Source organism: Nothobranchius furzeri, chromosome 1 (assembly GCF_043380555.1).
Source record: "Nothobranchius furzeri strain GRZ-AD chromosome 1, NfurGRZ-RIMD1, whole genome shotgun sequence".
Classification (NCBI taxonomy): Eukaryota; Metazoa; Chordata; class Actinopteri; order Cyprinodontiformes; family Nothobranchiidae; genus Nothobranchius; species Nothobranchius furzeri.
In genome coordinates, this window is record NC_091741.1 from 47,464,281 (window position 1) to 47,480,452 (window position 16,172).

General features: G+C 40.4%; 2 protein-coding genes across 5 annotated transcripts; one reads left to right on the plus strand and one right to left on the minus strand.

The window, feature by feature from the left end:
• Positions 1-1,365: 1,365 nt before the first annotated feature.
• On the minus strand, positions 1,366-8,905 carry tspan33a (tetraspanin 33a). Of its 2 annotated transcripts, none has more exons than XM_015959082.3 (8): positions 8,622-8,905; positions 7,400-7,457; positions 7,173-7,300; positions 6,952-6,990; positions 2,626-2,721; positions 2,393-2,521; positions 2,152-2,313; positions 1,366-2,078 (listed from the first exon to the last, which is right to left on the minus strand). In XM_015959082.3, exons 1-8 carry the CDS (start codon positions 8,721-8,723, stop codon positions 1,977-1,979), a joined length of 816 nt encoding a protein of 271 aa, XP_015814568.1. In that variant the 5' UTR covers positions 8,724-8,905; the 3' UTR covers positions 1,366-1,976. The 2 variants fall into 2 exon arrangements, with proteins under 2 accessions (XP_015814568.1, XP_015814559.1); XM_015959073.3 differs by having other exon boundaries at positions 6,952-7,026.
• Positions 8,906-9,353: 448 nt separating this feature from the next.
• On the plus strand, positions 9,354-15,089 carry LOC107385273 (zinc finger protein 566). Of its 3 annotated transcripts, none has more exons than XM_054739719.2 (8): positions 9,354-9,498; positions 9,698-9,903; positions 10,707-10,865; positions 10,955-11,050; positions 12,869-12,979; positions 13,443-13,560; positions 13,631-13,819; positions 13,896-15,089. In XM_054739719.2, the coding sequence occupies exons 3-8, from the start codon at positions 10,863-10,865 to the stop codon at positions 14,909-14,911; spliced, it is 1,533 nt and encodes a 510-aa protein (XP_054595694.1). In that variant the 5' UTR covers positions 9,354-9,498; positions 9,698-9,903; positions 10,707-10,862; the 3' UTR covers positions 14,912-15,089. The 3 variants fall into 3 exon arrangements, with proteins under 3 accessions (XP_054595694.1, XP_015814538.1, XP_015814548.1); XM_015959052.3 differs by having other exon boundaries at positions 10,755-10,865; XM_015959062.3 differs by having other exon boundaries at positions 10,755-10,865; positions 13,914-15,089.
• The last annotated feature ends 1,083 nt before the right edge of the window (positions 15,090-16,172 follow it).

Here is a 16,172-nt window from a genome sequence, read left to right on the forward strand (position 1 = left end):
CTCATGACACATGGCAGCCCCACCTTCACCGATGGTGAACAGTAGTTAAGCCCCTCCTTCCTTTGTTTTTAAAGGAGAAAATCTGATAATCCCTGCAGCCAGCTGGATATGAAACATGATTCAGTATAAACTTCCTTCCAAAATGACTGAAACATTACTCGTTTGGGATTTTCTCACGGTAAAAGTCTCACTACATTCTTACACATTGCACCTCTAACTTCGAGACAAACTACATGGCCAAGGCAGACAGTATTTTTCTCTTGTTCCATGTGTGTGTTTGTGTGTGTGTGTGCATAAAAAATAAAGTGGGTACAGTTAATAACTCCAATGCACATTAAATCAGTTTCCTTTGGGATATTCCTAATAGGCTGAGCTTCCCCTCGTCTTCTTAAGGTGGCAGTTGAAATTACATATAAATAAAAATTAAGAAAACAAATTAAGACATTTATTCTTGCTAAGAGTATCCTGAAAACTACAATTCCCAGCAGCTGATATGTTACCATCCTTGAATAGATCAAACAAAACATGCATAAATGTGGCTACAGATTATTTCTCTCTCAGACAAAATTAGGTGGAATCTCTTCAGCCCTGTATGAATGAGAGCCTGGACCTCCTTAAAAGCCTCTGCAACATGGCTGTCTGAATGAGTCAGAGACCCAAAAAAAGCAAGGACCACACACATAGCAGTGCAGTCCAGAGCCACACACACACAATGAGACGCCCACACAGATGCAACTTCTATCTCAATAAATCAGAACCTTTCACTCGTTTGTGCAATCAGACGGGCGATCCGTTATTCTGGAGTGTTCTAAACAGAAAATCGGAGAGGAGGAAGAGTAGCAACTGTAAACCAACAGACACGTTATGTTTAGAGTAGACTTGCGTCAGAGCTGTTTCTGCTCCAAAGATTACAGGCATCAGCTTGGAAGCTGAGAGTTCCAGATTTTCACTGATCTGGTGCAGAAACAGAATGAGGTTAAGATGCTTTTGCTTTATAAATAGTTTGAGATGTTTTGGTGAGTTTACCACATGAATACCAACGTTTTTGAACATATTTCAAATTCAAACACAGACTTATCAAAACAACGATGATTCCTTCTCCAGCCTAGAACACAGTTTTAGACACTAGTGTTGACTAAAGGCATACATACCCAGTAGTTAAATAATGGATATGTGTATTAGTGTGTTTTATTTATGATGTGTATGCATGCATTCACCAGCTTTAGAAAACAACGAAAAAAAGAACATTTCAGAAAACACACAATGCAAAACACCAAAATCATCTAAAAAATAACATTTCATAATGGGAAGTCAGGATTTAAACTGAATTCATCTATTTTCTATGACATTAAATTTGAAATGAGATGTCATTTACAGCTTTATTATTTTTATTTCAAACAAGCCAAACAGAAGCAGTTAAATGCTGCATCAATACTATGTAACTAGTCGTCCCCATCCCTCACGAGGTCTCTTTAGTCTCCATTTCCAGCTCAGAGGCTGATCAGCAGCTCTACTACAATTCTCATGCATCAGGTCTGCAGGTTTAGTGTGAAAAGCAGACTTCTTAACAGAGGGAAAACAAAAGCGAAGTGGTTAGAAACTTTGATACAAAGATAAACAAACACATTATTGGATAAATTCCCCAAAGAATGGTGGCAGCATCTATGTGGTGACTGAGTACTTTTAGTTGTTTAATTTAAAAAAAAGAGTTCTACAAAATATATTAAGGATAAAATCCCGTTTCATTTGATTACAATAACTGAAGGAATACTGTACATCTTTTTATACTCTTGGCATTTATGAGTACAAAAAAAAAACAACCCCGAGTTGCATAACTGATGTTTGGGAAATGCAAGTCTGGTCCCTTTCCAGCAGGTGGCAGTTATGCTTCGAGTCTTAAAACTTGTCTCTGGGCAGGCAGTGTGTTTTCTTCTAGAATCCTGTAGGACCAAGAGAAGTGAGAATCTGGTCCTGGATCAGCTCCATGGGTCAGACCGATGCTTCTGGTTGTAGTTTTGCAGCTCGATTTGGTCTTTGATCTGATTTATCAGGATCTGAGACAAAAGGATGCCGACCAGCTGCCAAAACACAAAACAAAAAGGAAAGTGATCGTTCTGCTGCAGTGGGCAGTCAACATGCTGCCTATTTTACCTGTGGTGTAGCTAGTCCCAAAGCCACGCCTCCCAGTATGAACATGTTGCTGTGGATCCAGTCTACCAGTTTATCAATGCAGCCGTTAGTGTGGATGTGGTTTCCAGCTTCCAGGTACTCATGCTCTTGCATGCCCTGGCCACACATGGTGTTTATTACCTCCTGTACACACAGACATGTTCATCTAAAGCAACGGAAATCAGCAGAAACATCCCCAACCAGAGTCGAGAAGAAAGGTGACCTGATCTTTGGACATGATGCAGCAGGAGAAAGGGACAGAGCAGCGCTCTCGGCTCGGGTTGTCCTTGCTGCAGTTGAAGTACAGGTTCCGAGACCAGTCGGTGTACGTCACACCCCCACAGCACCCAAACTGAAGAACAAAGATGGGGCAACACGGCAAATGCGCTGATGCTCACGACGAGTAAAAAATGGACAACATGCGTGACTAAGTCTGTGTTAGAGACAAACGTTTACCTCTTTCTGGCCAAAGTCAATGAGGTTCTGTAGATCAATGTCATCTCTGTAGTGGACGATGGCATTGTTGACCATTTCAGTTACTTTATATCTTGCCTTGAGAGAACATTTTAGATAGTTAGACACAAATATTTAAACATCTTTCAATCCCCTTAACTCAGGCTAAAAAGATGGCTTGTTGCAAACTCTGATCTCTGTCTGTCTGTCTGTCTGTCCAATGCTTATTCAAGACTTATAATAATTAAAAGGTAACAGCGTTTCCTTCTTCCAGGTGAAAAATTCCACCAGAAGAAAATAACTAATTCAATATCAAAACTAAGCATTTTAAAGTCAGTGTTTTCATGGCATGAATTGTGTTGATTATGGCTGCATGAACTAAAAACAACATTTCACAAAAGTATTATGTACGTGGAGTCGTGTAAATATCACTGTCTTAGATATACATTTTAGTGTCTCCTAACATTTAGTTTTAACCACGTAGACAGATCTCTACATGTGTTTGTTGTTAGCGATCTATTAACAGTTGATGTTTTGACTACTGTGGCACATCACATTCGTTTGTTTTGATGCAGTTATTAGGTACTCAGTGAAAACCTGATAGAAATGAACCTAACTCTAACTCACATAGATAAATACAGAAATAAAACATTATTCATATCGAAGATAAGGGATGTTGGTCCAACAAAGTAGTCCCATTAACAAACAAAGAAAACACATCTAAATCATGCAAAAACAACAACAACAACCCACTACAAGCTGTAGTGGGTTGTTGTCTGCAGCTGCAACATAGAGGCTTTAAGCTGCAATGGCAAATGTGGAAAACAAATTAGCTTAAATCATTTTTGTTATACTTCTTAACGACATTCTAACATGGTATAGCTATATACACTCACCTAAAGGATTATTAGGAACACTAATACTAATATGAATACTAGTACGGTGTTTGACCCCCTTTCACCTTTGTGGCGTTGATTCAACACGGTGCTGAAAGCATTCTGTAGAAATGTTGGCCCATATTGATAGGATAGCATCTTGCAGTTGATGGAGATTTGTGGGATGCACATCCACGAAGCTCCCGTTCCACCACATCCCAAAGATGCTCTATCGGGTTGAGATCTGGTGACTGTGGGGACCGTTGTAGTACAGTGAACTCATTGTCATGTTCAAGAAACCAACTTGAAATGATTGGAGCTTTATGACATGTTGCATTATCCTGCTGGAAGTAGCCATCAGAGGATGGGTACATGGTGGTCATGAAGGGATGGACATGGTCAGACACATTGCTCAGGTAGCCCGTGGCATCTAAACAATGCCCAATCGGCACTAAGGGGCCTAAAGTAAACATCCCCCACACCATTACACCACCACCACCACCAGCCTGCACAGTGGTAACAAGGCATGATGGATCCATGTTCTTATTCTGTTTACACCAAATTCTGACTCTACCATTTGAACGTCTCAACAGAAATTGAGACTCATCAGACCAGGCAACATTTTTCAGTCTTCAACTGTCCAGTTTTAGTGAGCTGGTGCAAATTGTAGCCTCTTTTCCCTATTTGTAGTGGAGATGAGTGGTACCCGGTGGGGTCTTCTGCTGTTGTAGCCCTTCCGCCTCAAGGCTGTTTGTGTTGTGGCTTCACAAATGCTTTGCTGCATTCCTCGGTTGTAACGAGTGGTTATTTAAGTCAAAGTTCCTCTTCCATCAGCTTGAATCAGTCGGCCCATTCTCCTCTGACCTCTAGCATCAACAAGGCATTTTGGCCCACAGGACTGCTGCATACTGGACGTTTTTTCCTTCTCACACCATTCATTGTAAACCCTAGAAATGGTTGTGGGTGAAAATCCCAGTAACTGATCAGATGGTCAAATACTCAGACCGGCCCGTCTGGCACCAACAACCATGCCACGCTCAAAATTGCTTAAATCACCTTTCTTTCCCATTCTGACCTTCAGTTTGGAGTTCAGGAGATTGTCATGACTAGGACCACACCCCTAAATGCTTGAAGCAACTGCCATGTGATTGGTTGATTAGATAATTGCATTAAGGAGAAGCTGGACAGGTGTTCCTAATGATCCTTTAGGCGAGTGTACATACAGTCAGGTCCATAAATATTGGGACATCGACACAATGCTAACATTTTTGGCTCTGTACACCACCACAATGGATATCAAATGAAACAAACAAGATGTGCTTTAACTGCAGACTTTTAGCTTTTATTTGAGAGTATTTACATCCAAATCAGGTGAACGGTGTAGGAATTACAACAGTTTCCATATGTGCCTCCCACTTGTTAAGGGACCAAAAGCAATGGGACAATTGGCTTCTCAGCTGTTCCATGGCCAGTTGTGTGTTATTCCCTCATTATCCCAATTACAATGAGCAGATAAAAGGTCCAGAGTTCATTTCAGGTGTGCTATTTGCATTTGGAATCTGTTGCTGTCAACTGTCAAGATGAGATCCAAAGAGCTGTCACATCATTAGGCTGAAAAAACAAAAGAAACCTATCGGAGAGATAGCAAAAACATTAGGCGTGGCCAAAACAACAGTTTGGAACATTCTCAAAAGAAGGAACGCACCGGTGAGCTCAGCAACACCAAAAGACACGGAAGACCACGGAAAACAACTGTGGTGGATGACCGAAGAATCCTTTCCCTGGTGAAGAAAACTCCCTTCACAACAGTTGACCAGATCAAGAACACTCTCCAGGAGGTGGGTGTATCTGTGTCAAAGTCAACAATCAAGAGAAGACTCCACCAGTGTGAATACAGAGGGTTCACCACAAGATGTAAACCATCGGTGAGCCCCAAAAACAGGAAGGCCAGATTAGAGTTTGCCAAACAACATCTAAAAAAGCCTTCACAGTTCTGGAACAACATCCTATGGACAGATGAGACCAAGATCAACTTGTACCAGAGTGATCAGAAGAGAAGTGTATGGAGATGGAAAGGAACTGCTCATGATCCTAAGCATACCACCTCATCAGTGAAGCATGGTGCTGGAAGTGTCATGGCGTGGGCATGTATGGCTGCCAGTGGAACTGGTTCTCTTGTATTTATTGATGATGTGACTGCTGATAAAAGCAGCACGATGAATTCTGAAGTGTTTCGGGCAATATTATCTGCTCATATTCAGCCAAATGCCTCAGAACTCATTGGACGGCGCTTCACAGTGCAGATGGACAATGACCCAAAGCATACTGCAAAAGCAACCAAAGAGTTTTTGAAGGGAAAGAAGTGGACTGTTTTGCAATGGCCAAGTCAGTCACCTGACCTGAATCCGATTGAGCATGCATTTCACTTGCTGAAGACAAAACTGAAGGGAAAATGCCCCAGGAACAAGCAGGAACTGAAGACTATTGCAGTAGAGGCCTGGCAGAGCACCACCAGGGATGAAACCCAACGTCTGGTGATGTCTATGTGTTCCAGACTTCAGGCTGTAATTGACTGCAAAGGATTTGCAACCAAGTATTGAAATGTATAAGTTTGATTTATGGTTCTTATTCTGTCCCATTACTTTTGGTCCCTTAACAAGTGGGAGGCACATATGCAAGCTGTTGTAATTCCTACACCGTTCACTTGATTTGGATGTAAATACCCTCAAATAAAAGCCGACAGTCTGCAGTTAAAGCACATCTTGTTCATTTCATTTGATATCCATTGTGGTGGTGTATAGAGCCAAAAATGTTGGCATTGTGTCGATGTCCCAATATTTATGGACCTGACTGTATATTGTAGAGATAAAATGTTATATATATATATATATATATATATATATATATATATATATATATATATATATATATATATATATATATATATATATATATATATATATATATATATATAATTGTCCATATTTCCACATTTTGCCTGGGTCCTCCTCTCATTGCACACTCACGTATTTAGCAACAGAACACCACTGGTGTGAGAGGTTCTCCACTCAACAACATCAGAGAAGGTGAAACAGCCGGCTGCTACCACTTCAACTTTAGGACCAACGACCAAAGTCCAACAAAGAAAAACACCATTTAAAGCCACGAACAACAATAGATGTTTGGTCCTAGAAAACTATGGCATGTCTGGTTTTTAGCGCGGTCCTATTTCCTCTTGAAATGTAGGTTTCAGGTTCTGGAAGAAGCGTCTTAGGGAAGATACCCAAGGGGAGGGGTGAGAGTTCCGTGACCGTGTTTGCGTTCAAAACCTAGCTTGTTGTGTAAATTCGCTAAAGCAGCTTTAAGATGTTGTTTAAATTTGATATTTGAGTAATCTTAAAACTCTGCCTTTAAACAGTTTTTTTACACAAAAAAAATGAATATATGTGATTACCTTATCTGAGAATATGAAGCCCATAATTCCAGCAGCAAGCTGCAGCATGAAGATAGCTATCAGAGAAATGCAGAACTAGGACAGAAAGTCGTTGTTACACTGTGTGCATTACATTTCAAACCATTTTTTCTTTAATTTAAATAGTATTTCATGATAGTCTGTTTTTCTTGTACAACTAGAGGCCAGACACAAGAGCATGTTTACAGAACTTCCCCACTTACTGTTTGCAGGAGGCAGATGTTTTCTCGTAAGGAGCCCACGCAGCCGCAGAAGGTGATAATGAACATCAAGACTCCCACAACCATCAGCATCATGGCAGGATCCACTGACAAACAAGCCAGAGCGGTTTCTGAAACAGAAACATTGAAATGATTGGCAGTGGTTACTCCTCTCAAGAAAAAGGACAAAAAATAAAATAAAATACAATCCTGGCCTGACTGTCATTTACCAGCATGCTTTGTCAGGCGGGCGAACACGCCGATCGAAACCATCACCAGAGAGATTATCTAGAAGAAGCAGAAACGTTTTACCTGATGTGAGAAGTGAATAAGGCAGGAATGATGCTCTTCTGAGCTGCAAAACCAAATCTTCCTTGTTTGAACTTGTAAACGGAGTGGAATCCTCCTCCCCACCATGCGTTAAAAACATGCCCAGCGGGGATGTGTGAGCCACACGTTTTACCAAAAGACCTAGATTATCGTGTTGAAATTCAGTCTGAGTCCACTTAAACTTTCATTTTAATGATTACATTTCCCATTTAACTAAATCAGCCAGACTGTAATCCTTTTCTGTTAGAAAATAAAGACAATTTCAGTCAGCTCCAGTCAAAGGAAGGTCCTGGAAACCCTGAATGGAACAGATCCAGTTACCACAAACACTGCGCCCTCATGAGATGGAAGGGAAAAGCTGGATTACAAAGTTTCTAGTTTCACTCTGAATCAACCAGACTTGACACCTGGAGTATTTGGGTTCACAAAGTCTTGAAAAACACTGAGCTAGATCTTTAGCTGGTAGATTAATAATCAACAGAAACAAACAACACAAAATTTTAAAGGAAAATGTAAACAAAAGGCACATGACTGCAATAATAAATTTCTTTAATGAACCTAATGGCCAGAGGAAAATGTCAAAGCACATTCCACAAAGCGTCAGGTGTTTAGCCTGGTCTTGTTTGTACAAGTCATGCTTACTCATATTGCTGAACATGGAAAAACAAAACAATGAAAGACCATCCCTTTAAGATCCTGTCTCAGAAACTTTTTTGCAGGATTTTTTGCACAGAAGCCTAAAAACGTCAGCAGCAGGTTTAATCTGTAACTAGAATTCAGCTCTAAAAATGCAAACAGAAACTGGTCACCTGACACTGAAACCCTCTTATATGAACTTTGCTTTCTTAACAACTCACTGCAGGTTTTTCTCAGTTGCAGCTGAATTATGTTGCATTTAAATTAGAAAGCTGGAGGCAAACGCCCTTTCTGATGGCCTGATACAGAAAGAAAAACTATTAAATCTCATCTTGTCAAACAAATGCATTGACATGTATGAATCAAACAAATTGTAGCAAAAGCTGGAAATAAACCCTGTTTAAGTCTAATTCCCTATTTTCATGAATCATAAATTATTGCGCATAAAGAAAAACAACCCAACCAATAGGTGGTTCGGCTACTCACCCAGAAAATAAAATTAAAAATAAACAGCAGGTACTTCACAACTGGACTAACATATGTGAAAGCCTCGCTGGATACAGGTGTGCCTCTGCGTTTAACTTCCATGACGATAGAGCGCGTTATCCTCGTATGCGTAAAGGCCAGAAGTAAGCGGGGAAAGCGCGTTCCTGAAAGTCAAACCTCGCAGGTCCCGTCAGCATGATGATGACTGATATTAGTTTGCTGTAACCGCAGCCAGGTAGCCTGCAGGAACTCATGAGCACCAACTGGGCGTGTGGGTGTTACCATTTGTGTCAGGTGATCATGCTGTGCGCAACTTGCAGGCGCTCCCAAACCTTCTCCAAGTAGTTTTTTTTCCATACTTGTATGAAATATGTGTGATCCCCCAAAACAAAACAATGAACTCTAATTTACAAGCACTTTATTTTAAGATCTTCCGTGAATGTGTTTTTTGCTTGTTTTTACGAGTTTAGTTGAGAGGAATCTTCACTTTATTTTTAGCCGAAATAACAGAAAAAGATTTGCAATGCATTAAAATATTTTAGACTATTTAGTTAGTGATGAGCTTGGTGCACATTTTCATATCAATCTGCAAAACTATTTATGGAACAAATAAACACTTACATTGATGTTTTCTATTCAAATAAGTTCTATTAACTATTATTAAATACCAGAATTGTTGATATATTCTCAAAATTGAAATTTAAAGTAAAAAACCCACACCGACTTTTATTTTGAAGGAAGACGCAAAACACACGTACGTGTGACGTTGACTGCTTACCCGAAAGTGTTTTTTTTTAGCTCAGGAAGAAACGTATTTGAGCAAATTTGCTGTCTGTTTAATCATCTATGAGCGATATTATGGCGCGAAACAGCAAAGGTTTGTGTAACAGTTTATTTAACTGTATGTATGTTTCTGTGCTTTGTTTATTTTGTAGAAAAATAATTCCTAAGCTAACGTTAGCTAATCTTTTGTACTGTGTTGGGAGGTTACCTGAAGCCAAATCAGCTACAAATGGCTGTAGTAAACACTTGTAGGATAACTTTTATTATTATTCATTCCCCGGGTTTGTCTGCAGACTCTCTTCTACCTCCAGCCTCCTTACAGCTGCTTGTCCCTCCTGTAAGACTCATGTCAGCCTTTATGTGGAAAGTGGTGCTGCAGGATGATGGGGTGAAACAGTATAACCATCTGCTGGACCTCATCAGTTTGACAACAGAGATTGTCCCGGAGGTCCTCGGTCCCAGCCAGAAGGCTCAGCTCATCCTGGGCCTGAGAGCTAAGGTAAGGAATGCTGCACCACCTAATTATAATCAAAGCAAATGCATATGTTTAGCATTCTGGTTATGTTACAGTTATTGTCTGAAACAGTGTAAAACACAAATGTCAGCTTCATCTGCTTAAATGAAACCGTGATATGATTAGCCAAGCTCGCGTTATCAAATCTCAACATATTGTGGAGAAACAAGGAAGCTGAACTTGGGTCCGTTTTTAAACTTCCTATTCTGAGAAGGGGAGTTCCTACTCATTTTTCCAGTCCATGAGCGTATTTAATCAGCTCTGTTTAAACTAGATTATTCCATTTATTTATTCTTAACAAGAACCAAAAGAACTGAGCACAGCACTCCTGTTCTTAAATCTCTATACTGGTTACCTATAAACGACAGAATCGATTTCAAAGTGCTTCTACTAGTGTATAAATAACTCAGTGGCATGGAGTACATGTCGGATCTCCTTCCTGTATGTACGCCCAGCAGGACTCTGAGATCCATAGGAAACAGTCAGCTGGTAGAACCTCAAGTCAGAACCAAACAGGGTGGAGCTGCTTTTAGCTACTATGATGGAATCGGATTCCTCATGACCTCAAATGTGCCCCAACTCTAGTAACGTTTAAATAAAAATTGAAAACCTTCATGTTTTTATCAGCTTTTGAATAAATGTTCTTATGCTGCACCTTCTGCACTGTAACTGCTCACCCTTTAACTTTGCCTTTGTTTCTTTTTAATTTTTAAATGATATTTTCTGTCACGTTTATTGTAATGTTCTTTCTACCTGGAAAGCACATTGAATTGCCTCTGTGTGTGAAGTGTGCTATATAAATAAAGCTGCCTCGCCTTGCCTATACGCTGCCCCAGCTGGTTCTGGAGCTGTGTCGTGGTGATGGTGTTGCAAACCTGAAGACCATTCAAGACCACCTGGATAAAATCCATGTCTGCTGTGTTGAACTAAGCAACAGTGGTCAAATGGTGAGGATGTAAAAAGCCTTACAACACGGTTCACCCACAAAAAAATACAGAATTCTATAACTACTTATGTACTTATGTACTTTTGACAGGATAGTTCTGATATTCTGAAGACATCTTATAGCAACTTTGCCAACCTGGTGCAGAGCATTTTAAATGTCCCCTCGGAAAAGGAGTTCTTCTTCAAAGTGAGTCTGCAAAGAGAATGCTTTGTGTGTCCTAAAGCTGCTTTACTGAGTCTGCAGAACAAGCTGGCTTTTAAATACAGACATATGGGGACGCTCATCGCCACAGTACACTAGAGAGCACTAAACACCAGTTGCAGTTTTTTATGTCCAAACGAAATTATGTTTTTCTTTTTGGGACTCTGGTAGTTTGTCCTGAAGTTGAAATGGTAGCAGCCAGATTTTTCTCTTTCTCTGACATTATTGAGAGGAGAACCTCTCACACCAGTGGTGTTCTGTTGCAAAATGTGCAAGTCCGTAATGAGAGGAGGACCCAGGTAAATGCAGAGATGTGGTGGTTCAGTGAGATGGACAACTGGATGGTCCAGTCATTGACTTTGGGCTGCATCGTGTTATTGGCTGAGGTTTTTAGACAAATGCAAGATAACCACTTTATTGTTATTATTATTATTTTTATCTTGAAAAAAATGTATGGCTACACTGTGTAAGAATGCTGTTAACTCATTTACTGCCTGCTGTTTCCTGATCAGAAAGCCCCTGACTGCCAATGTTTTTGGGTCACAGAAGATTGCGCTCTATGATGTCAACGCCAAAACTACCAAAACAAAGAGTAGACTCACTTCTTACATCAGGAAGAACCCGCGTGTTTCTAGTGTTATCCGTTCTTCCATCATCCGTCGTCGAATTGTGAGCCTCAGAAGCTTTTCCGGTTCATGCGTAGCTTTTTTCACAGCAACGTCTCAAAACAGTCTAACACATGGATTTTCCACTTCCTGATCAAGTGACGTGTGACATACGTGGATGAAGATCAGCTTTAGAAACGTGATGATTATTTTCATGGCGTGGTGGCTCGTTCCAAATGCCTGCCCCGTAAAAAAATGCAGTTGATGACTTCAGTCGTCTATGGCAGCGAGCGGTTGGATTTAAAATGACGACTTTTGTCATGAATAGCAGTAAAGGAGTTAAGATGCATTAAAACATTTGAAGCTAGCTTGTTTTGCAGATTTGGCATTGTACCTTTTAAGGCAAGCAGATTAGTTTCTCTTTGATGAAAACAAGTAAAAGCAGCAGTGCTGTTTACTTGGAACGTAGACATGGAAGACATAGAAGTTTTAGTAAACCTTTTCTTTGAATACAAAGCTCTGAAATCATACTTGCTCCATGTTTAGAAATTCTGGAAACATTTTTAAGTGGTAAAGGTACAACAAGAACGAATTTTACAGTGTAATGATCACAAAACATTTGAATGTTTCAAACATGTTGGAAGGAAGGTTACATTGAAACAGATTCCTTTCTCAGCCGGCTGGGGGTTGTCTTTGTTTACAATCAGTGAGCCTGCAGATTTGCCAAGTCTGCGCCATCTAAAGCTGCTGAGCTGGTGTTTGGCAACAACCGGTAAAAAGCTCCAGAGTATGTTAGCTCGGAAGTTGTTTCTTGTACCCCCAAGAAGCCACAACATCCTTTTGTTTCACTCTAACATCAGGTGAAGCAGGCTAGAGGCTCACATTGAGCTAAAAATGCTAACAATGAATTAGAAACAAGTAGTCGGCACTAAAAATATGTCAAGCAACTTTTTCACTTATCAACAACTCAATTTTAAAGTGAAATGTGTTTATTTTTTTTATTGCTCTGTGTATGACTCGTCTTTGCTTGTCATCTAGAATCTTCTGCCGCTGATCTGTAACTGGCAACAGAAAACTCAGAACGAGAGGGAGAGTGTCACTCGTTTGTTTTGAAACCTGGACTGCAGTACCCAGATTTGACCACAGGATGTCATTCTTACTTCATGCCCTTTTAAAATCTGACTCTCTCTGACTGTAGCAAGTTTTTCCTGAGAACTACGGTTCTGCCTTTAACCAAAGGATCCAGCAGCTTGTATCGCTGTTTCTATCCAGAATGGAGGAGCTGCTGCCCATACCAAACCTGCAGCAGGTACTTCAGCAGATAACACAAAATCAGACTTGCCAACCTGTATGCGTTTTGTGTAGTCAGTACGCAATTTGGCATCTATTTACGCTGGTACGACTCACCCCTCTAAACCAAGAAAAAAACTGCGGATACGTGAGTTGAATTCTGTGGCGAATACGCACGTGTGGTACTCATGTCTGACAACACGACTCAGCGGCGTGCGTGCCAGCGGGCCGGACCAGCAGTCTTTTGGTGAATGTGAACGCGTAACATTACTTTCACTGTTGAATATTCAAGCCGAAATCTGAGTGAAAAAAATAAAACATCTGCGACTAAAGAGAAAGAGGCAGCTGTGTGTGTGTGTGTGTGTGTGTGTGTGTGCATTTTAGCCTTTATGTTTTTTTTACACGGTTGGCAGGTCTGCAAAATGTTCTGCTTTGAGGTCTGTGTGTTCCAGTGAGCAGTGTGCATGTTTTTTATGTTTCAGACAGCTCTTTGGCTCTCCGAATCATTTGGTTCTGAAGAGTTTGCACATTACCTGACGGAACCATTTCCCCTTAAGACTCTGCTGCTTCATCACAGAGCGTTGGGGACTCTCAGTTCAGGTAAGACAAACCGTTTTATTGTAATTTATCCAAAAGTGACTCCGGTCTGTAAAACTTTCCTGTCTCTTAGCTTGTTCAAGTAATGAAGAGGACGTCATTCTTTCCACGCTGGCCATCTCGAATCAAACTGAACACCTTATTCAGGTCGATGCTAATAAATATGACAGCGAGGTCGAGATCCTTGCGCTGGAAGATTTGGAAGAAGACTTAAGCTATGGCACGGATAACTCAGATGATTGGATGCAAAAAAACAAATCAGGTCAGTAGATCGGGAATTCTTTGAATTCAGGCTGTTTTAGCTCACGACACTGGTCTGTGTTTTCTCTCATGTTTAGATTCCCTGTCTCCCTTAGATCAGGTGAGCAAGAGTCCAAGCAAACGGCGTGAACAGAAGACTGTTCAAGAGCACAAGTGTGAGCGTCACAAGACGGCTCCTAGTCGGAAAAATAAATCTGTGAAAAAAATAATAACCAAGACTTTGCGAAAAAGCCCAGCCTCGAACACTAAAGATAAGAATCGAGATGTTGAAACAAAGAGTCGGAGGAGAGGCAAACAGAAGGAAAGTGTTGTAAAAAAGAATGACCAGGAGAGGAAGGACAGCTCGAAAAAGAAAAATCAAAAAAAGCCAACAGGGGAGGATAAAAGGTTTCTGAGCACACGACCTGTGATCAAAAACTTCACAGAGGAGGACATTAAATGTGCCACCTGTGAAAAGGTCTTTGAACACCCTAATCAGCTGAGGAACCACACGAAGCTGCACAGCTTCCAATTTATTTGCATCCAGTGTGAGAAGGGGTACCAGAGCCAGTCAAGGCTTTATCATCATCAGAGGCTTCACAATAAAAGCCGGAAAGTGACGTGTAAACAATGCAACAAAGGATTCTCGTGCAGCAAATCTCTCGAGCAGCATGAATGTCTGCAAGATGGTCCCACCAACATCTGCAGCATCTGTGATAAAAACTTTAGCAAAAGCGGCTTTCTAAGACACATGCAGATGCACAGAGGGGAGAGGAATTTCCTCTGCACCACCTGCGGAAAGACGTTTTTGTCCTCGGGGGAGCTGGTGCTGCACAATCGGACCCACACAGGTGAGCTGCCGTACACCTGCGTGCACTGCGGGAAAGGTTTCTCCTGCAAAAGTCACCAAATCGTCCACATGCGTTCCCACACCGGAGAGCGCCCGTACCTTTGCTCCGAGTGCCCGAAACGTTTCCTCACCCTGAACTGTCTCAAGAGACACACACTCAGCCACAACGGCGTGAAACCCTTTAAGTGTGCGAAGTGTGAGAGAGAATTCTCCCAGCAGGGGAATTTGAAAAGACACATGGTGGTTCATAAAAATGACACATGATGTGTCCATCATCAGGAAAACCTCATCTGGTCACAGATGTTGACTTTTATTTTAGTAAAAAAATTTTTTAATGGAAAAAGTGTTTTCAAAAGTTTGGACATGTTCTCTATGTAAAGTGGATTTACTGGTTGTTCTAGTTTTGTCTTGTCAGTAGAATAAATTCTCTATTTTCTTCTTATTTCACGTCTCATTGTCTTCATCCTGCCATTAAATTGGTCGAAGAATTGTGACAGGCAGCAGAGCTGTGAGTTTGAAACTGTTCCAAACCTTAAAAAAATCCCTCCTCTGGTTGGGACACATCTTTGAGCCACGTAACGAAACACATAATACACACAATTCTCACTGACGTAGCTTAGCAATGTTAGAAATGAGTTTTTGTATGAATTTCAGATTAGATTTGATAAAAATTGCAGAAATCTTTTGAAAACCAAATTTCTCTGCTGTGTTTTGGCTTTTTTAATTTAAAGTCTGACGTTTTAAAATGTATGTACATTTCACAAGTACTAACATATTTTGTTGATTCTGAAAGACTAAATTCCTCCAACCAGCAGGGGTCAGTAGTACTTCAGTGTAAAAGGTGTCAGAAGCTGGAGAACACTGAAAAACACAACTGTAGGAAATGCAATTTATTTGCAATTTTTTAATAACATCATTCCTCAGATAAAAATGCAATGTTACAGGAATATACATCAGATATTAATTTAAAACTTGCTTTCAAGGGACCATACAGTCTAAATATACTTTTTCCTTTTTTATTTACTGGTAGCGTGCGTTATAAGCAAGACAGACTCTGTCACCAATGACAGACTGACAAGTTACAGATACAAACTGTACATGACTTATTTACAAATCAAGTTTTTTTAAACATTTTTTATTTCACTTTTTATAGAAAATAGGAGTAGAAAAAGTGATTGAATTAATATTCTGATTTTTGTATTCTTAAATGAATGAAGAGGTGAAAGGAAATAAAACAAGAATTCTCTTAGAAAAAGAAAAAAGAAAAAAAAGGGGTGTCCAACAAGAGGCCATGGCCCAGTCCCAAAACGCGCACGGCACCCTACGGTCCTCAGCGAAGTGCACTTGGAGGAAGTGCGCAGTACACAAGTGTGCAAATGATTGCCAAATTGAGACGGTGAGCATCGATCGCGACGCACGTCGGTCGCTGGTTGTGCTGCGTGTTTAAAAATCTATCAACTTTCAAAACAAACAATTATTTGATAAAATTTGCATTTATTGCTGTCCATATTAAATCTTAGTCTAA

Bases quoted from the DNA above. Each gene is read 5' to 3' on its own strand.
- LOC107385273 (XM_015959052.3), top strand. From the start codon at position 9,468: ATGAGCGATATTATGGCGCGAAACAGCAAAG. The intron at 12,980-13,442 runs GTACTTCAGCAG...TTTATGTTTCAG, and splicing joins CCATACCAAACCTGCAGCAG to ACAGCTCTTTGGCTCTCCGA. The intron at 13,820-13,895 runs GTCAGTAGATCG...TCTCATGTTTAG, and splicing joins GATGCAAAAAAACAAATCAG to ATTCCCTGTCTCCCTTAGAT.
- tspan33a (XM_015959073.3), bottom strand. From the start codon at position 8,723: ATGGAAGTTAAACGCAGAGGCACACCTGTATCCAGCGAGGCTTTCACA. The intron at 2,722-6,951 runs GTAATCACATAT...TGTTCTCTCAAG, and splicing joins GCTTCATATTCTCAGATAAG to GCAAGATATAAAGTAACTGA. The intron at 2,079-2,151 runs GTAAAATAGGCA...GTGTTTTGGCAG, and splicing joins TGGGACTAGCTACACCACAG to CTGGTCGGCATCCTTTTGTC.